This window comes from Stylophora pistillata, chromosome 3 (assembly GCF_964205215.1).
Source record: "Stylophora pistillata chromosome 3, jaStyPist1.2, whole genome shotgun sequence".
Taxonomy (NCBI): domain Eukaryota; kingdom Metazoa; phylum Cnidaria; class Anthozoa; order Scleractinia; family Pocilloporidae; genus Stylophora; species Stylophora pistillata.
In genome coordinates, this window is record NC_142521.1 from 22,225,342 (window position 1) to 22,244,052 (window position 18,711).

At 36.8% G+C, this 18,711-nt stretch overlaps 3 protein-coding genes and 1 long non-coding RNA gene across 4 annotated transcripts in view; 2 read left to right on the forward strand and 2 right to left on the reverse strand.

Annotated features, from left to right (window-relative positions):
* Positions 1 to 2,507: 2,507 nt before the first annotated feature.
* Positions 2,508 to 6,653, reverse strand: LOC148735069 (uncharacterized). The gene is made up of 2 exons (XR_015999023.1): positions 6,519 to 6,653; positions 2,508 to 2,650 (listed from the first exon to the last, which is right to left on the reverse strand). It is a non-coding gene; the product is annotated as an uncharacterized LOC148735069 (long non-coding RNA).
* Positions 3,548 to 13,840, forward strand: LOC111341237 (PC3-like endoprotease variant B). The gene is made up of 5 exons (XM_022948191.2): positions 3,548 to 4,105; positions 7,996 to 8,221; positions 8,572 to 8,810; positions 9,216 to 9,518; positions 11,919 to 13,840. Exons 1-5 carry the CDS (start codon positions 3,721 to 3,723, stop codon positions 13,034 to 13,036), a joined length of 2,271 nt encoding a protein of 756 aa, XP_022803926.1. The 5' UTR covers positions 3,548 to 3,720; the 3' UTR covers positions 13,037 to 13,840.
* A 2,575-nt stretch (positions 13,841 to 16,415) lies between these two features.
* On the reverse strand, positions 16,416 to 17,219 carry LOC111341246 (actin-related protein 2/3 complex subunit 4). The gene has a single exon (XM_022948203.2). The coding sequence runs from the start codon at positions 17,123 to 17,125 to the stop codon at positions 16,619 to 16,621; it is 507 nt and encodes a 168-aa protein (XP_022803938.1). The 5' UTR covers positions 17,126 to 17,219; the 3' UTR covers positions 16,416 to 16,618.
* Positions 17,220 to 17,321: 102 nt separating this feature from the next.
* Positions 17,322 to 18,711, forward strand: part of LOC111341230 (CCR4-NOT transcription complex subunit 1) — a 33,734-nt gene continuing 32,344 nt past the window's right edge. Inside the window, exon 1 of the mRNA XM_022948183.2 lies at positions 17,322 to 17,627. Coding sequence (XP_022803918.2) covers positions 17,520 to 17,627 — 108 coding nt within the window. The 5' untranslated portion in view covers positions 17,322 to 17,519. The remainder of the gene's footprint in view (positions 17,628 to 18,711) is intronic.

Sequence of the window (18,711 nt, forward strand, 5' to 3'; positions counted from 1 at the left end):
CTCCAAAAAGACGCCAAAATTCAAATCGATATATTTTATATTTTATATTCAAAAATTTATATTTTATATTTTATATTAAAAAATAAAGGCTTTCTTCACATCGGACGAATTCTATTTGACAGGGGTTATTTTTAAAATGCACACCCAACCCTACAAACATCTGTAATTAAAAACTAAAATGATCTCGACAGCTGTGCTAGCTTGCCTTGTTATCTGAGCACAATGTGGTTTGCAAAAACTGAAGACTGTTGGGATGAGTGAGACGTCATCTTCGATTCCGACCCACTCTGGTTGACCTTGCTTATAGAAAGACACGATTTTGGGGCGCTGGTGAGAATTTCACTTTCCGTTGACGATTTGGATACCGCTATATTGGTAAACGGCGAACTGGCAGTCAAAATGAAAAGTACAAAGATGTTCCATTATTTATATCCTGAAAAATATAATATGAGTTTTTTTATTACAATTTCTGTATTATTTTCTTTTGCACAAAAAGAGTACAATATCCTTCCTCCTATTTTAACGTCCATACAATATCGTTTCTTGTCAAGGATCAGGACGGGTGTCGCTTAAAATATTTATGCTATTTTCCAGCTGGGTAAAAAACTGCCATTTTCCAGCTGTGTAAAAAAATTGAGTCTGCTTCTATGGTATGATTCGTCCTCATCATTTTGGATCGTTTGTCTTCTGTTCTTGTTTTTGTCCACGTTTTTATCAACAATCTCAGTTCAAAACAGCTTATATTCGACTAAGTTAGCATGGCACTTGAGGAGATAAACATACCCTTTCGTGATATTGTTATGTTTACTCGCCACCTTAAAATAGCTGGGACATAACCATGCACTGACTCGAGTTCTCCGCGCGTGGGCTATAAACTAGATAAAAAGAAGTTTGAAATTCCTTTCAAGATGCAGTCCAAAGGTGATCCAACAACAACAGAAAAATGCAGTTGTATTGTGTCTTTTCGAGTCAAATACCATTGAATGTGCCGAAAAAATACATTTCCGGAATTCTTGACCTTGAATTAGTGTTACTTTGCGAAAGGAGCTATATCACGAAATATTTTCAAAGCCTATGACATAATCATCGATTAAAAAAGAAAAAGGAAAGTTCACTATGGTAGACCAAAAAGATAGGACCAAATCGAAAATTTAGATTAACAGGAATGGCTGCAGATGGTCAAGATAAACACACTCCCTATATGCAGAATTTTTTTTGGCGCTTTCAAATTTAATAAACAAATTAAAGAAATCAATTGAGAAATTGCTTTCTCGATTCATTATCTTTAGTTTTATTGAATCCCTATTTGAAGGCGATATTGCTAAGTCAGTTAAGGGAATAGAAGGCTATAATCACGCACACAAAGAATCCCGGGCGCAATGAAATTCGTTCGAATCAATTACTGGTTGACGACTGTCGCTAATTACTGCTGCTCTGCTGTGAGATAAATTCCTTATCAGATGCCTGGCGTCTTCATTTCATTCTATCGAGTTAAGGAGCACGGAAACCCAAAGTGTAAAGTTAAACGATATGCCTACGTCACTATTCTAATGGTGGATTAAAAACCTCTTATCATGGCCTAAATTTAACTGTTGTGTTAATGGCATTAGATTTAGGCACGGCATGTTCAACTGAGAAGTCACAGCTGTGATAACTTCCATTTTCTCTCCGGATAAGTGGTGGAAACCCACTCAAATTTATGGTAAAACACTCCCAATAAACGCTTTTCTTTCAGAACGGCCGTGGAGATTCAAGACCACTTTTAACTGTCTTTCAGCGTGAAAATATTGGGAGGAGGGATATTTTCTGGTCCTTTCTTAATGGGATTAGAGGGAAAGTAAGCGAAATCAAAGATGTAATTTTAGAATTTGCGTGTATTGTAGTGCTAAATCTATCTTTTACATTTTTACATGCAAAACTTAGCGTCTCTCGTAGTCTGGTAACTCTTAGCCCCTTTCTTCCGGCCCTCTACGGTCAGCAGCTTCAGGAAGAAACTCGTGATCGTGTGGTAACACTACACTGCTTGATGCGGATAAGACACGATGGTTGAAATTTTCATTTTTCCTTTTATTCTAATTCTCGAGTACTTAAAGACCTTCTAGAATACGTATCCACAATTTTCATGTTTCCGGTATTCAGTAACAATTTCTTCACCACAAAATTTGTTACTTTTAGTTCCATCTATTCAATTCAAGAAGTAAAGTTTCCAGAGGAGGATCTCGTTGTTTTCTTAGACACTTTCAGGGCAAATGATAAATTTAGCTAGTGTACAGAGTTTATATACAAGGATTAGTTCTCAACCTGGAGTATGCGCGCGCTCGTCTCGTATCAGTAGACGCTTACATCTCAAGAAGCCTGCTTGTACTCGGCATTCTCGTTTCACGGGCCCTTACTGGATCCGTGCGAGGCATGCAGCCAACCCCAGCCCAGTAATTTCCGCCACAGTTACCACAGTTTGCTTGATGTTGGCCATGACTTTCATGAATCGACTCGAAACTGCTAATGGGAATACACAAAAGTAACGTCGTTCATTTGATTAATGTGACTCGTATAACATAGTTTCTAATTAAAAGAAGAATCTGCATTATGGTTTTCTGTTTTCTTCCTTCTTTGTTTTGCCATGTTTAACCCATCTTCGATCGGAAGTTACCTTAGAAGGAAGGTCAAATAAGGAAGAAGTTATAATCAATTAAGTAGAAATAAGATTGGGTTAGGATGAGAACATTTTCAAGGGCGGTGATTTTAAGGTGTGCAAACGTCTGGTGCCGACCCACGTAAACCTAAAACAAAACAAACGGATCCTCACATCTCACTTAGCACCATCTGTCATGTTTATTTTAGGTCCATTAGACACAGGTACGGCGGTCTGCCGACTTCTGGAATTGTTTATTCAATGTGATGCTTCAAAGAGCTAACATTTTAAAAAAATGTTAACTCTTCTAAAAGATCAAAGCACCGACATATCCTCCATAACCGTTTGGACCGTCAGTTCTTAAAAGACTTTGTCGCCTCTTAAGAGTTTTACCGCTCTCATTAATTTTTTTAGGGGGTGGTGCTTTCAACTCGCAGAGGTCAGGTCAAACAAATTAAACTTGTTTCGCTTTTTCACTGAGACAGAAAAACAGCTAATGAAAATTGGTTTCACTTTCTTGATCTTTGAGGAATTTTGATTTTTGGGAGCAGGTTGCGAAAGCCCCCAGGCGTGGTGGGTCTGTTGGTGGGAATGAAGATAATGATGATGGGGAGACAAGGAAAGAGGCGGACAGCGAAATGCCAACGGAAATAGAGTTTGTGGGGAAACTTCCCTGTCGCACAGCTAAACTTCATTAATTTTTATTCAAAAATTTGATACTAAATCGGTTGAAGATTTTGAAAAAAAGATTGTGATAATTAAAAAATGAACACAATGAGTACTGTGAGAGATTGAAGGAAAAGCCAGAATCACACGTGCATCACGCAGAACATGCGCGCGTGCAGTCATATTCGACGTGGTAAATGCGTGCGCGGATGTGCGACAGGAGTGAATCACGGGAAGTTTTCATACCCTGGAGGCCAGATTTCTTTGTGCATGCTAACACAGAAATTTATTCGTCGCTTGGGCTGACGACGCTTACGTTGACAAAAGTGTCCTTTCCTTTTCCAGAACAGTAATCATCGGATCAAAAATGGCTCTTTAGAAAAGGCTGTAGAGGTGGCACTAGCCGCGTCTGATTCGAGAAAATGGCTTTTGTTGCCAAGGGAGGATTAATTTTAGCCTATCTTGTGTTCAACTCGTTTGCCTTGAAGCTGCAACGAAGAAATGAAGATGTTTATGGAAACACATGGGTGGTCTATGTCGAAAGGGAAAAGAGATTTGTCGACGAGTTGGCAGAGAAAAATGGTTTTGTAAACAGAGGAGAGATTTCAGGCTTTCCTGGACATTTCTTATTTGAACACAAAACACTCGGAAAGCGGCGAGTTCGCAGAGGTGCACCGCAACACACGAACAGTCTTTTACGTGAACCTTTTGTGAAATTTGCTCGCCAGCAGAAAGTTTTGAGAAGGACTAAACGAGGATATTTTTTAGACCCTTATTATAAAGATCAGTGGTATTTGAACAACTCAGGTAAGTACAACATTTGCATGTATAGATCCACGATGAATTTAAAATCTCCTCTCCCTGTAATGTAACGTGTCGAAAATGTGTCTGTGCTAGTGGTAAGCAAGAGCTAGCTTTAGTTATGGCTCGTTGAAGCGGAATTATGTAGATGATGGTTGGGGAAGTTGTTGTCCAATGGAAGCTTTTCTGCCTTGATTCTGTTCGGTGGATTTATGAGATGACTTATCTGTGTGTGAATTTCGAGTTTGGACAGAAATATTTTACATTTATGGTATCTCTATTTTGCATGACTGCCCAAGACATTTTGCCTTCTGTAAAATTAAGTTGTCGATGACGCTAAGAGTTAGAATTCAGTTCAATCAGCCTATCGGGCAGGAAAAATTTGATTGAATTTGATCAAGTCAGTGGAATAATGCATGGTGTTTCCTTGTTTACAATTTTAAGTCATGAGTGTGTTTGATTCCCTATCTTCATGATCGAAAACACCTCAAGAAAGCTAGGCCATGAAAAATTCCTCGTGAGTATTCCTTAACTTCCTGTGTACCTAATACAGTTAAGAGTTTGAAACTAAACACACTTATTGGCCCTGTAAAACGGTCATGAACTATATTGTACTCTGACAGATTGAACGTACCAAATGATTCTCTAAACGAATTGGATCGATTCGAGCGATTTCTTTCTATCCCGTAAATGCGTTTTGCATGCGTTTTGCCTGTGGATTTAAATTTCAAACTTCAATCCCTTTATCTTATCATAGCTGCTCAGCTACGGCATGGACGTTGGATTTAGCTGGTATCTATTTTTGCAAGGGACTTCATTGACAGAACCTCTCGAAACACAAAGGGAATCGTTAGCATTCAATTATCGACCCATATTTGACATCTTCGATTTGTTTGTTAAATTTTCGTCAACTTTGCTGTTGTGCCGAAGACCTAGACGGGAAACGAAAGGACATTAATATGGCCGATTTGTTTAGGAATGTTTTGTTTAGCAAAATAAAGTATATTGCCTTATACTTGGTGAATATTTTCGACATTGACGAAAGCCTTTGTAATCGGGTGTTCGTCAATCATAGGTGTTCAGAAAGCAAAATCACAAGACTTTTGCTCTAATTGATATAAAGATCTCATTGTGGTTAACATCAGAAGCAGTTGCTAACTTGAAAAAAGCTCTTGCTCAGTTTGAAATTGGCTGGAAGAGAAAGAACTATGGCTGTGTTGAAAAGCCTCACAGCTTTGCAGGATAGGTTGGCCTTGTGGGGGCTCCCCGAATCCAAAAGTTCACATATGCAAATCAAGTATGCGGAATGTATTTCCTATCCAGCCTACCCCTAATTACACTGTTCATTAGATTAGTCACCCCCTGGCCTCAGAAGATATAGATCATTTCCCATTGATAAGACTTCAAAATAACATGTTCACTAATTTTTGTCTGGCTGGTATTTTTGACAGGCATTCTTTTCCAATGAGCAGATGGTTAAGAGCTCTTTTTGGAGATAACAGGACTCTGTGTGACAAATTTGTCATCTTACATCAGTGTTAAAGAAGCTTAAAATGTATACTTTGAATCTAAGAACTGCACTATGAACTGTTTGAATATTTAATCCTTTCCAGACTCTTTAGCCTCTGCTTAAATTGACTAAATTAAATTCACTAAAGTGTGACATGACTGCATTTCCCTCAGGAAGAAGTCAATTTTAGAGGATCCAGAAAAAATTGATGCATATGCCCTACAGCATTAAAAAAAGCTCATATTTCTATTTTTCCATCACAACATTTAGAGATACCAATAGGTAGGGGGCTTTATGACTGAAGAAAACAATCAGGAAAACCCTTTCAAGGTATTTTTGAGAAATTATCCTTGAAGTCAACATGCAAGGCAACTTCCCAGTTCTAACTCTGTTTGATGTGAATTACAGCAAGTACATGTACATTAATTAGTTGTAGAAAAAAGGAAATTTTTTAATTAAATAAGCAGGCATTGTCTAATTGCATTTCGCTGGATGTCGCATACGTGAATTTATGTATGTTTCATGTTTTGCATCTAAAATCGATGATGGTTTTTGAAATTTGGCACCAGTGTCCAATTACCAACTAAACTGACCAAAGATTGATACATATACTATGTGGCTTCTTAGCAGGAGGGATTTCTTGAACCTTTGGCCCTATTGTTAACCTCAGAGAGATACTAACTAAATGGGATTGTAAACTGGCCAAATTTAGGTTGAACACTCAGCTGTAATGTTCAGAAAAACAGACGGTCAAGTTTACTTAAATTCTGTACATCTGCCGTTGAAGTTGAATTTTTGTCTCTCCGATACTTGTGCAACCCAAGAACGACGATGCATGTATTGCCACATTGTTCTGTCAGCTTAATGAACTGTTCTAAGCTTAGCTTAATCTTTTGTATCAATACTTACAGCTTGTTTCTGATAGTTGAAATACTCCTTTTGTTGGGACATCCATTTTTTTTTCTCTGCTCTTTGTCAACTTTTGTGGCCTCTTGAATACTCCTTGATTTAAACATGCAAGTCCAAGATGTTTACAGTTCAAACTTTTTTAAAAAGCTTAAAATTTTTTCTGCTCGTGTTCAGCTTGAAAGTAGAGTGCACTTACTAATGACATTAATTTAGGCATGTGGCAAAAATGTGGCCTGCAGGAAAATATCATTCAATACAGTCACAAAATTTCTCTCTTTCGCAAATTTGTATGAAACCTTTTTTTGTTCATGGTCAAAGAAGTCATAGATCCAAATCCTGTGTTTTCTTGTACTAGCCAAGTCTTTTCTCCCAAGAATTTACCTTGTTTTGTTTATCCCTTACTATGATAAATAGTTCTTTTAATATAGCATATGCCACCCTGTCTATATAGGATGTAGTGTGATCTTTTAAGACCCTTTTCACTACAGCTTTGCATACCTGCATGTACACAGTACAGTGTGTGGTGCTCTTAAGAATGAACTGCCCAATACAGTTAGCAATGGGAGAGAATTAGTGCCTTTATTTGGAATACAATGTTGAGAAACATACATATCATTTATCTAATTAAATATATAGTACTGATGCTGCAAGCCCTGATAAACAATGCTGCTGCTTTGATCAGCCTTAATATCCTATTAATCTTTTGAAATGTAAACTTTTGCTAGTTAACAGCTTCTTTGTGGGTTATTTTTTTTTATTTACTACAGTGACTTTCTCACCTAATAAACAATTGCCTAATGTAATTGGGGCTTCTTGACTTTTGCTACCTTTTCAACTCATCCACTCTGATTTTCAGAATATGGGCTAGAAGGTATGCTACAAGTCAAATAGGATTATAAGATTAATATTCTACTATCATTCCACTTTGGTTTCAACAACATATTTTGCACAAATTCCTTATGATAAATTTTGCAGTAAAACTGTTTGAGCAAATCTGGTGTTGCTTAAAATATAAGTTTGAAGAAAGCTTGCATTTGTGTAATCAGAAACTACTGGAAATTTAACTTAATGGATGTTTTTGTTGTCAAACTTTTCTTTGGTATGAAAGTGAAATCACATGCATGAACTTTTTGTGAGTTCTACAAGTGTTGTTTCCATTAGATAAGCATTCTATGTAAGGGATACATTTGTTTATACATTTGTATACACATTTGTTTTCATTTATAAAAAGTAAACAAACTTGTGAAACAGTACTGAACTAGATAAAATTGAAAGAAAATGGGTAAATTTAGATCTTGGTCTTGAAATTCTTATTGGATTAATTGAGCATGGGGCAAGGTGAGGTCTCAATTTTTTTCATGTGCTTGTGTCAAGACTAATAACATCTTAATTTAGTGCAGAATTGTAAGTGACAGACAGGTACTTCAAAAGTGTGTTCAAACATCTTGAATAACATTGTCTTATCAATATTCCACAGGACAAACCGTAGGACCACGGGGATTTGACATCAATGTGGGACCAGTATGGCGAAGAAATATCACAGGTCACGGTGTGGTTGTTACAATTTTGGATGATGGTATTGAGTACACTCATCCTGATCTTAAAGACAATTATGAAGCAAAGGCTAGTTGGGACTTTAATAGTCATGATAGTGATCCAATGCCTCGTTATAGCAGAGACAACATCAATAAACATGGCACAAGGTACCTTTTCTTCCTTTTTTTGGTCAGAATTGGCTGGTGTCCCGACAGATCCTTGAATTGCTGGAGACACTGTCAAGTCACTCTGTTTTCTTTGAAAATATAATGTTCTTTTGTTTTTCTTAATTCATTCATTGTCTAGTTCTGATATTTCTGATAACTAAAATTGATATGTGTTCTTATGCTTTACCACATTTTGTACTGGTTCCTTTTGGAATATATTCATTTGTTTTTATTAGCTGGGGTTATTTATCTGTTTTGGTTTTACTAGAGTTTTTTCTCTATAGATATGGCATGTTAGACAGGGCAGCAGAACTTATCTATAAACAGTGTTATTTCCAATTAATTTTCAGATGTGCAGGGGAAGTAGCCGCTGGTGTAAATAACAACAAGTGTGGAGTAGGTGTGGCTTACAATTCACGCATTGGAGGTGTGAGAATGCTTGATGGGGATGTAACAGATGCCATCGAGGCCTGGTCACTAGGTCTAAATAAAGACTTCATTGATATCTACAGCAGCAGCTGGGGCCCAGATGATGATGGAAGAACTGTGGATGGCCCAGGTCCTATGGCCAAGAAAGCATTCAGAGAAGGTATTTTGTTGTAACAGTCATTAAAACATGAAGCGTGCAATACTAGAATGTGGGTGCACAAAGGGAAGCAAGGGGGTCATCATCTTGACCAAGCTGCAAATCACTTCCAAGCAACTGTCAACATCACTGATAAGCAGAGATGTGGGGTGAATATTTACTGAAAGGGTGGTAGGTACAAGAAGAAAGGGAAGGAAACAAATCCAGCAAAGTTGTCAGGCAAATTGATATGAAACATGTGGCGATGCGCTAGGTGAAACTGATGCATTGACTTGTAAATTTGCCAAAATTACTTTTAGCCTCAATTTAGTTTTAAGTTAGTAGTTTTGTTATGAAGTTAATTGAAACAGCTGACTAAGTCAGTTTTTAGCTGTATATGCACACAACTGACACTACATTTTGCTATAGGGATCAGAAAAGGACGTGGTGGTCTGGGAGCCATCTTTGTCTGGGCCACAGGTAATGGTGGACACTACAATGACTACTGCAACTGCGATGGCTACATTACAAGCATTTTCACTGTGTCTATTGGCGCTGTCAATGATCGTGGCAAGTCACCGTGGTATGCAGAACCATGTCCATCAACTCTTGCTGTAACCTACAGCAGTGGTGAAACTAGAGGGGCAGACAAGCAGATTGTTACAACTGATTTGCATCATCAGTGCACAAAAAGCCACACAGGCACATCAGCTGCTGCTCCTCTGGCTGCAGGTTTGTTTGTTTGTTACTTTTACTGATGTACCATGCTCCCCATTGTGCACTGATGTGTACAAGATCTCACTTAATATGTCAAGTTGAGAATAAGTAGTACATGAAGTAATCTCAGTCATGCATACAACATTCTTAACCAGCTGTGTTGTGCTAAGAATATGATAAATGTTTATGAAAAATTGCCTGATTTGTTTGGACCACCTTAATTTTTTTGTCATGACAAAAAATTTTTTTGGCTGAAAAAGTGTAATGGAGATTGAAAGACATCGTGTGAGCAATCCCCTTCTAAGATTTCAATAACAAATTAACTCCTTTTTGTAAGAGGTTGATCATTATTTCAATGTTACCTAGGGTGTACCTGTATTTCTTAGTTATTGGTAGAACTGTAATTTCCGGCCGTTTACCCACTGGTAATCTGTTTCCATAAACATGTGTCACTGCGGGAGGTGTGGGTTATGTGACAATTTTGAAATCTACTGGTAGTTGAATTAAAAAAAAATTCTCACCCTCCTGTATTTCCACCTCTCAAATGAATTTTATTGTATTAAGAGTGCCACGAAGCAGCACGAAAACATGATGCCTACTCAAGTTTATTTCACACACAATTAGTTGCGCGGTGAACAAATTTTATTGGCACGCATGTAAACAAACCTTGATGTTGACAGAAATAATCCAAGGGTATCCAGCACATCTAACAAATTTCAAGTTAACACTAGCTTGAGCCGAAGAGAATTTTCCCGTTTTAAGAAACTTGTTAAGCCCAGTAGAACTGGAGATATCAATTTTGTTGAGAAATCAACAATTCAGCATGGCATTGATTATGATCGCTCGCACAAAGTGTGGCCACGAATTCGCATTCTGTTGAGTAGGAAATGTTGTGAATTCTACAGCCATTTTGCACAAATTTTCTTTGCTTTCAAGGTGTAGGTAATCTGTTGACTTTTTTTTTGCCATATGCAATAATCAGCTGGTGCGGGTAATCAGCTGTGCGAGTAAATGGCCGTTAATTATAGTAACTAAGCTTGGATCTGAATGTCTGCACCTATTAGTAGACTTGGTTATTTTGTTCTGTTTGGCTAATATTCTAAACTCTATTAGTTTGACAGCTATTCTTTGGATTATAAATAATAATTTATCACCTGTATATGGTCATACTTTCATTTAATGGTCAGTCTGCTCAAGAAACCCTGACAACATCAAAGTGTTTCCAATATCAAATGTTTTATAAAGTACCTGTTTAAAGAAAAATTTTATCATCAAACAATATTATTCTATATTATTATTGTGGCCTTTGTAAGGCTGGTAGATGATAATTGGCATACCAACCTGGCAGCAACTGAGACATATTTGATTTCTTTATTGTTATTGATATCTACAGCTGCCACTGCAAAATAAGTAAATGAAGTGTTTGTCATACCAGATATTAAAATGCCATGAAATATTGATTTTCATGACACTTGTTTGAATACTATTGGTATCATAGTTTACAATATATTCAGATGGTTGTATTATGTTTGAGATCATTATTACTTTTGCTTCTACATTATAAGTTTTGCTTTTTGAACTTAAAGCCTTCATTATAGAGATGTTTGATCTTGTTAAAGTTCAAATAACGGATTTTTACAATTACAATCATCATTTTGCATCAGATTCACCTGTGTTTTATGCAAAACAAAAAATTATGGAATCATTCTGGAATTTGTTTGTCTAAAGTTTCTTTTGTGTTTCTACCAAAGTACCACAAAAGCCCATGGATAAGCCACACTTTTTTTCAAAAATTGTGACTAGAAATTGGGGGTGCAGCTAATTTGTGGAAACATTTGATAAAGGTGTTGTGAATGTCCATTGTGTCCGATCTAATGCCTGGTTACTAAGCTTCGAACGTTCTGCTCACATTCTTGTTGTAATGTAAAAGTCTATACAAAAATTGTGTTGAATAAAGAAATTCCTGTTGACAAAGACCAGAAAAAGACCAATCATATGTCCAAGTTGGTAGAAACTAGAAATGATGCTAATTATTTTAAAATGCTAAAATTGCGGGTAACACTTTGAAGTATTTTCTATTGCAATGTTAATGATGAGTTTGTGTTTGATGAACAGTGGATGAAGAAGACTTCTCAAGACTCAACTTTGGATTTCTTTTGATTTCTATCAAAAAACTTTTTTTTCAAATTTGAGCTCCTAAATTTGGGTTGCAGCTTATCTGCGGGCTTTTATGGCATCACTTTGTGGGATTGAAAAGTTGACTAGCTTGATTTAATTGTGATCATAATACAGATGTTTGTGAATCTTTTTGGAGTTTTTTGTTTTCTTTTTATTATTAGGCGGATTTTTTTTTCAAAAAGTGTTGCTTAATAAAGATTTCATTTATTTTAATCAGAATACATTTTTCTATGGTAGGTATATTTGCTTTGGTGTTAGAGGCAAATCCGAAATTAAGCTGGAGAGATTTGCAGCATCTTGTTGTTGAGACTTCCAAAGTAACTGATCGGCTGGACAAAGGCTGGCAGAAAAATGGTGCTAGATATCGTGTGAATCACAAGTATGGGTTTGGAGTGTTAGACACAGATGCTCTTGTGACAGCAGCCACCTCTCCTACCTGGAGACCTGCTCCTGAGCAACACATGTGCCGAGAACAGGATCACATGGATAACAAGAAGATCCCAGCCAAAGGGACTCTCACATCAACAATTCTAAGTTCTGGCTGCTCAAGAAAGATAAACTGTGTTATGAAACTAGAACATGTACGAGTGTACATAACACTGAGTCATAAATCAAGAGGCTCGTTAAGAATTGTTTTAACTTCACCTGCTGGTACTAAATCCGAGCTTTTAGCCCCAAGAGACAGAGATTATTCTAGTCATGGTTTTCAAAACTGGCCATTTATGACTGTGTTTAGTTGGGGTGAGAATCCTGCAGGCCTCTGGAAGTTAGAGGTTACTGATACTAAGGGTTTTGAGGGAGAGTTCAAAAAGTGGTCCATTAGACTTTATGGCACATGTGAAGATCATCTGAACATCACACCAAATGATTCTAAAATGTGCAGCAAAGTTTGTAGGAAAGGATGTGAGGAACCCTTCAACACTTTGTGTCCCAACTGTTCAATGCTGTGCCATTGTGATTTAGGAGAGTGCCTGCCCCTGTGTAATGCCGATGATGATGTCGATCAAGAACGAAAAGAATGCCATAAGAGTGCATTGGGCGGTGGACTCAGGATTGACGATGAAGATGATGAGCAGGATGTTACCAAGACTCCAACCATCAATATGCTGCATGATCAGGGAATATCAACGTTTATGAAGTTACTTATCATTTTTATTCTTGTAGCTGTTATTTTAACAGCTGTGCTCATCATGTGGCACTTCAAAGTCAGTCAGAAAGGTTGTTGGGCTATCCCAGATAAAATAACCAATCAGAACCGTGCCATCTCCCAAACAAATGTGGGATATTGGCCTGTCTCTGTTACACCTGAGGTGAACAGTCAGAACCTTAAAGGACTAGGTAACTTAAAGATGTAGGTTATTACACATTTCTTTTCTCAAGTTTCTGTATTATACTGTGTCCATGTGGGGTAAGTGTTACCCTACCATGGTCAGAATTCTTTATTCTTTTGAAAATCACAATCATTTTATTTGTTAATTCATTTTGATAAAGACGACAGTCTAGACTTGTTATTTGACAAATATTTTACACTGGGTGTGAAAGTGCATAACCAGTTCATGGTAGGGTTTTGGTTCCAAATAACCACAAATTTATCTGACTAAAGGAAAACTGTTACCTCCTTTAGCACTACTAGAGAGCTTTCCTTGATCCTATCCATCTAGTATGGTATCCTTAGCACTTAAGTTTAATATTTTTTGTAGCACTTGCTGGCAAGAAATACACAAACTATACTGGCCATTATTTCTTTGATCAGTGTTTCAAACAAGAAAGAACTTTTGTACTTTTAATTGTAAAATGCTGTACATAGAGTACATTAGATTGATTTTTTATAATTGATTTGACAAAAACTGTTTTCTATTGTATAAACAAATTTGAAAACACTGTAGGTGAATGTCATGAAATAATGCCCAATACATTAGTACATTTTTTTTACTTTTAAATAAGCTTGTTTTGAAGCTGCATCAGCTTCCTTTGGTCATGTTTCTCTTTCTTTAATTACATTTTTTCACAAATTTCAAGTATACATTAAGGTGGAATGAATACCACTACAAATTGTTCTTGAACTTTTCTGCTAAATGAACATATAAACATATTTGTGAAGAGTTTACCTCTCAAATAATGATACAGTATCAATAAAATTGCTTTCATTTTGAATACAATGGATTGCCTGATTAGTAGAATTAATTTTGTGCAGAGTACCACTTGTGCCAACTCTTTCAGATTATCAGTCTCCTGTGTACAGAATAAGTCCCCCTTGCTTCCTGCACTTCAAAGATTAACAGAAATTTGGATATATCCTCACCAGTGAAGGGAAAATTAATTACATTGATTTATGGCCTAAGTTTGCCAAGTGAGGCCCCTGTGTGGTTGGTTCCTCGGGATTTTCTCCTGTTTTGTCTTGTGAAACAATGGTGCAAACTAAAAGATGTTATTCCCATTCCAATTGTTTGAGTTTCTGGATTCTTCTCTTCTATGTTAGAATGTGGTTGTGAATTTTCCCCCATTTTTCATTGATTTGTATGTGGAGGGACTTAAGTGTGGAGAGGGACTGGGCCATTTAGTCAGGAATACACTGAGTGGGTAGGGTTGGCAAGTGAATCAAGATTATACATTACTAGATTTCAGTTCCTAGGGGCTTACTAAATTTCAGTTTCCATGGGGCTCAAAGGGGCAGAGAAAGAAGAGGCAAATAATCAAATGTCTGCGTATAATTTCATGAAACTACAGAATGAGAAAGATACATGTATTATTCAGCCACAAGAAGGTTTTGTGACCTTGACTGGCTTTTTTGGTGTGACTAATAAATTGCCCTGCCTCATAATTTATTAATGTAAATATTATGTGGCTGTCTGTGTGGTGTGCATGATAAAGTTATGACAGATATAGAAAGCTAGAATGTTTTTGATTTGAAATGAACTTGCATTCTATCAACTGATAATAACTATGCTTCTGGTTGCTTCATGGTAAAGAAACCAGAATAAGCTTGGCACAGATGGACCACTTGGCTCAAGTGTAGACTAAAGTACTCTTTGCAGTAAATAAAAGGTGATTATGCATAGCAATAGTTTTAAGACAGTTTTTGTCTAGGACAGTTGACCATTGGCTATCTGTTTTTTGTCTGCCTTGTCAATACTTGATTTGTCAAAAAATGGGTTGAATTGCCTGGGACTAGACAAAAGGAGTAGGGATGTCAGAGGCTTCACTCCTTGCAAGGGTCCAGAATTTCTTCCTTGTACCGTGCTTGTGGCAAGACAAAAACATCCCACTTTGTTTCTTAGACTCTAGAACAAATTTTCTGCAAGCCTTAGTCAGCAGTGTTATCTATCTGGTGGGTTTCATAGTTTTGGGGTATAAAATTTAAAATTTCATTCTCTTCCACTTCTTAAACTCCCTTGCAAGTGTGTGTGAGGGTGGCAAAAGGTTTATATTTGACAAGTGTTAAAGTCCAAAATTTGTATGTGATGCATGGATTTTTACAGAAGGGTAAAGTAAGATGAGATTTGAAGTTTTCCCTTTTAAATTTGTGATGCCTAAAGTACTGTTTGCACTACATGATGCATGAAAGTTTTCTAAAATTTGTACATGAGTAGTGAATCAGGACTCACTCCCTTTTCAAGTTAGTTCTATAGGAAGAGAAGTTGAACCAAACCCCAACACATTCCTTGATTGTTTCCCATCTGTTCAATGACATAACTGGAGACTACTTTTGATGAGTTGCACCTGTGGATAGGATGGTATGTTTATTTCTTGGTGCATTCTCCAATTCAGAGGAACAAGAACTATGGCTATGAAGTAACTATAAATTATTAAAATTAGATAACTGCTGTCATACTAGAAAAAAATATTAAGGCACTGGTAACCACAGTTAAAAAATAGCTGACTAGTTTAATTGATTCTTTAGATGTAGATCAAAAAGACCCTTTTGTGTTTATGAGTGATATTTCTTTATTCAGTGGATTAAAAGCAGCCCCTCCTTTTTGGCAAAGTATATTTGTGAGTCAGAAAAAAATAGTGGAGAAAAAGTTTTCATGTTCGTACACAGTGCAGAACTTTAGGAGTGAGGCCTATTTTCTGTGCACCTCAGTCCCAGAGTTTTGCACAGCAAGCTAGCATCAATTTCTGCTTTCAATGAATTTTTCTTTTACTCACATGACAGACTTTGCAATGTAGCTGGGAATGCTCTTGGTCAAATTTTGTATTGATTTGTGAATATGTTTCACCCTTATATTGGCTTTACCCACCTGAGCTTTGTTGGGTAGGAGAAGTCTTTCCAAAGAAACTGTGTCCATCAGGAGATGCACTAAAGCAGAACATAATTTACTTGAAATGTAAGGCTTTGAAATTTGGATCTTTATTTCTCCAAAATGGTGCATAAAACTAAAAAAGGGAACAGGGAAATGTGCTTCAAGCCTTGGGCAAGTAACTGAGTAAAAAATGTTTCTTGAGAATATTACAATCAAACAATCTCTTACAGCCCCTCAGTTAAACTTGGTAAAATACACAGTTAAAAGATGCCACAAGTTAACATCACGAGTTTCAAGTACATTTTAAGTTCACAATATCCAGGATCCCGATCATTAGGTCATTTGAATCTGCTTGAATATGTTGAATGAAATAAAATGGTTAAAGAGGTGCAGACTACACAACGTTTTAGAAGACTCAGGGTATCTACGAACTTTCTCTGCAAGGTGGCAACCCTACCATGCCTATCAAATAGTCAAGACACAAAGAAAATCTTAATAGACCATGGCATCTACTTTAATTTCAAAGTGTTATAATACATGTTTCTTTCGTGAGTTCGCTGCAATGTTTGAAACAATCATAACTTTAAAAGACTCTGCTGTATTGATTACAAAACTAATCTTCGAATTGAAAAACTCCGTATAAAGTTTGAAATTAGCTTGCTGAACCCTGCTTAATCTGTACATGCTGCAACTCTAGAAATTCTTGAGGAATTCTTCTGCACAAATACGCGCCCTGGCGTTAACAGCTAACTTCATTTCACTGATCTCCTTGTCTATCTCCTCCATAAACTGAATTACAAAATCAACAAGCTTGTGCTTAAACATTTGCTCCGTATGAAAGTTGGTGATGAGGAAGCTTATGTCGTATCCCTCAACTGGTTTCCTTCGAAGGATAAAGAAGTTTTCGGCCCGCATCATCATAAAACGCATGAACTTCTTGCACAGGATCTTTTCAATCTCGTCAGCTTGTTTTACGGCAATGCTGATTCTCAGAGAGTTAATGGAACCTTCAATGAGCACCTTTTCTTTTTCATTTCGGCTGATGACCACTGGAGTTAGAAGCAATTCCTTGCTGCTTCGGACTTCCACTTCGGGTTTGTTATGCCTTTCCACCACCTGGGAATCGAAATTTTCCAAACACATGGACGCAGTGAGAGTCGCACGGACGGCATTCAGGTAAGGACGTAGGGTAGCAGCCATTTTTTTCACAAAAAGAAGACAAAATTTGTGGAAGTTCCCAAAGAAATTGTCGGATAGCGGAAACTAGCTACCCTCCCTCCTCCAAGTGCGCATACTCCAAAAGAATACATGCCGCTGGTCGTTTTTTGCAGTAGCACAAAACAAAACAGGAAATCGAACGGAACTGTGGGATATCATCGTGTTCAGCGGCCATTTTCGTTTTGTATTTATCTGCCCAACACTTTTACTGATAGCTGAGCCCTTTTTTATGGTGGTAACGAGAACGATCCTATTATGATGACGTTTAGCGTTTCTTTCTCTAAGACATGGAAAATATGACAGTGTTATTATTGTAAATGTGGAGACCAGAGGATAAATTTATTAGGTGTGTTTTGGAGGGTGGTGTGACAAAAAAATGAGTACATGTGTAGACTCTTTGTCTCTAGCTCTCGGGCAAATTAGCTTTGCAGTCAACGATTTAACAAAAAAGAATTACAAAGCGACCCTGAAGGAAATACATGAGGTGAGCGTCAATGCAATTTTTCGCTATAACACTACACAAACACCAGTGTTTTATGCTTTTATGTCAGTCAGTATTATTTCCCAAATACACCCAGGCAGTGCACCCAAAAAAGACTATGGTAAAGTCTTAGTTTGAAATCACTAATTCCTTACGGGATGATGTGTTTTATTCCCTTAAGTTGAAAAAAAAATCAATTATACAACAAATTTCAATTTGTGGATGAGGTATGTAAAGTACCATTGAATACTTTTGGTCAAGAGTTTGTACAAAATTAGCTTTCACTCAAATGTCCAAGTTGGTTACATCCACAAGCTTTGTTTAGTAAGTATTCTCAGTATTTAGGGTAAGAATTTTTTTATTACCTTCACGGGCGTGACCGCTATAATTTTAAAACTTTTATTTAGACACAAGAACACTGCTGAGCTAGGAAAGCTAGTTACAAAAGTGTACATGTATAACTTAATTAGATAGATAGATATATAATATAATTACAAGTGCATTACATTAAAAAAGTAGTAATTGATGTGTAGAGGTGCATTTACAATTTACATCGGCTAATTTTTAATTTTTTTGTTTACTTCTGAACTTGGAATACCATTAACATCCCTACTACCAATTACCTTTGCTTAATAGTATGAAGACTCAGTTAACTCATAAATTAGTATACTCAATTGATTTGGAAAACTTAAACAGTATTCTGAGCATATCAGTCAAGAATCTTATTTCTAATTATTTGTTTTCTCTGGGTTATCTTTGTTCATATCTAAACATTGTCTTCTGTGTCTTAAGTATGAAGAATATCTGTGATATGGCTACACATCCACAAGCTTTGTTTTGTCAGTATTTTCAACAGTTAGGTTATCCATGACTTGATTTCATGTTCAGCTGTTTAGGCTCAGCTGTTTCTACACAACAGAAATGAAAAGAACAACAACAAACATATGAAACATATGTGTGAACTGCGGTTATGAGACGTATTTGAGAACGATCCTTCGCAGTAAAGCACTATTTGAGCAATAGTGAAAATCAGACCTGAAAAAAATTTCAGGCCTGTACGGGATTCGAACCACTGACCTCTGCGATA

Coding starts and splice junctions, on each gene's coding strand:
- LOC111341237 (XM_022948191.2), top strand. CDS start 3,721: ATGGCTTTTGTTGCCAAGGGAGGATTAATTTTAGCCTATCTTGTGTTC. Junction 4,106..7,995: donor GTGGTATTTGAACAACTCAG/GTAAGTACAACA, acceptor AATATTCCACAG/GACAAACCGTAGGACCACGG. Junction 9,519..11,918: donor TGCTGCTCCTCTGGCTGCAG/GTTTGTTTGTTT, acceptor TTTCTATGGTAG/GTATATTTGCTTTGGTGTTA.
- LOC111341246 (XM_022948203.2), bottom strand. CDS start 17,125: ATGGCTGCTACCCTACGTCCTTACCTGAATGCCGTCCGTGCGACTCTC.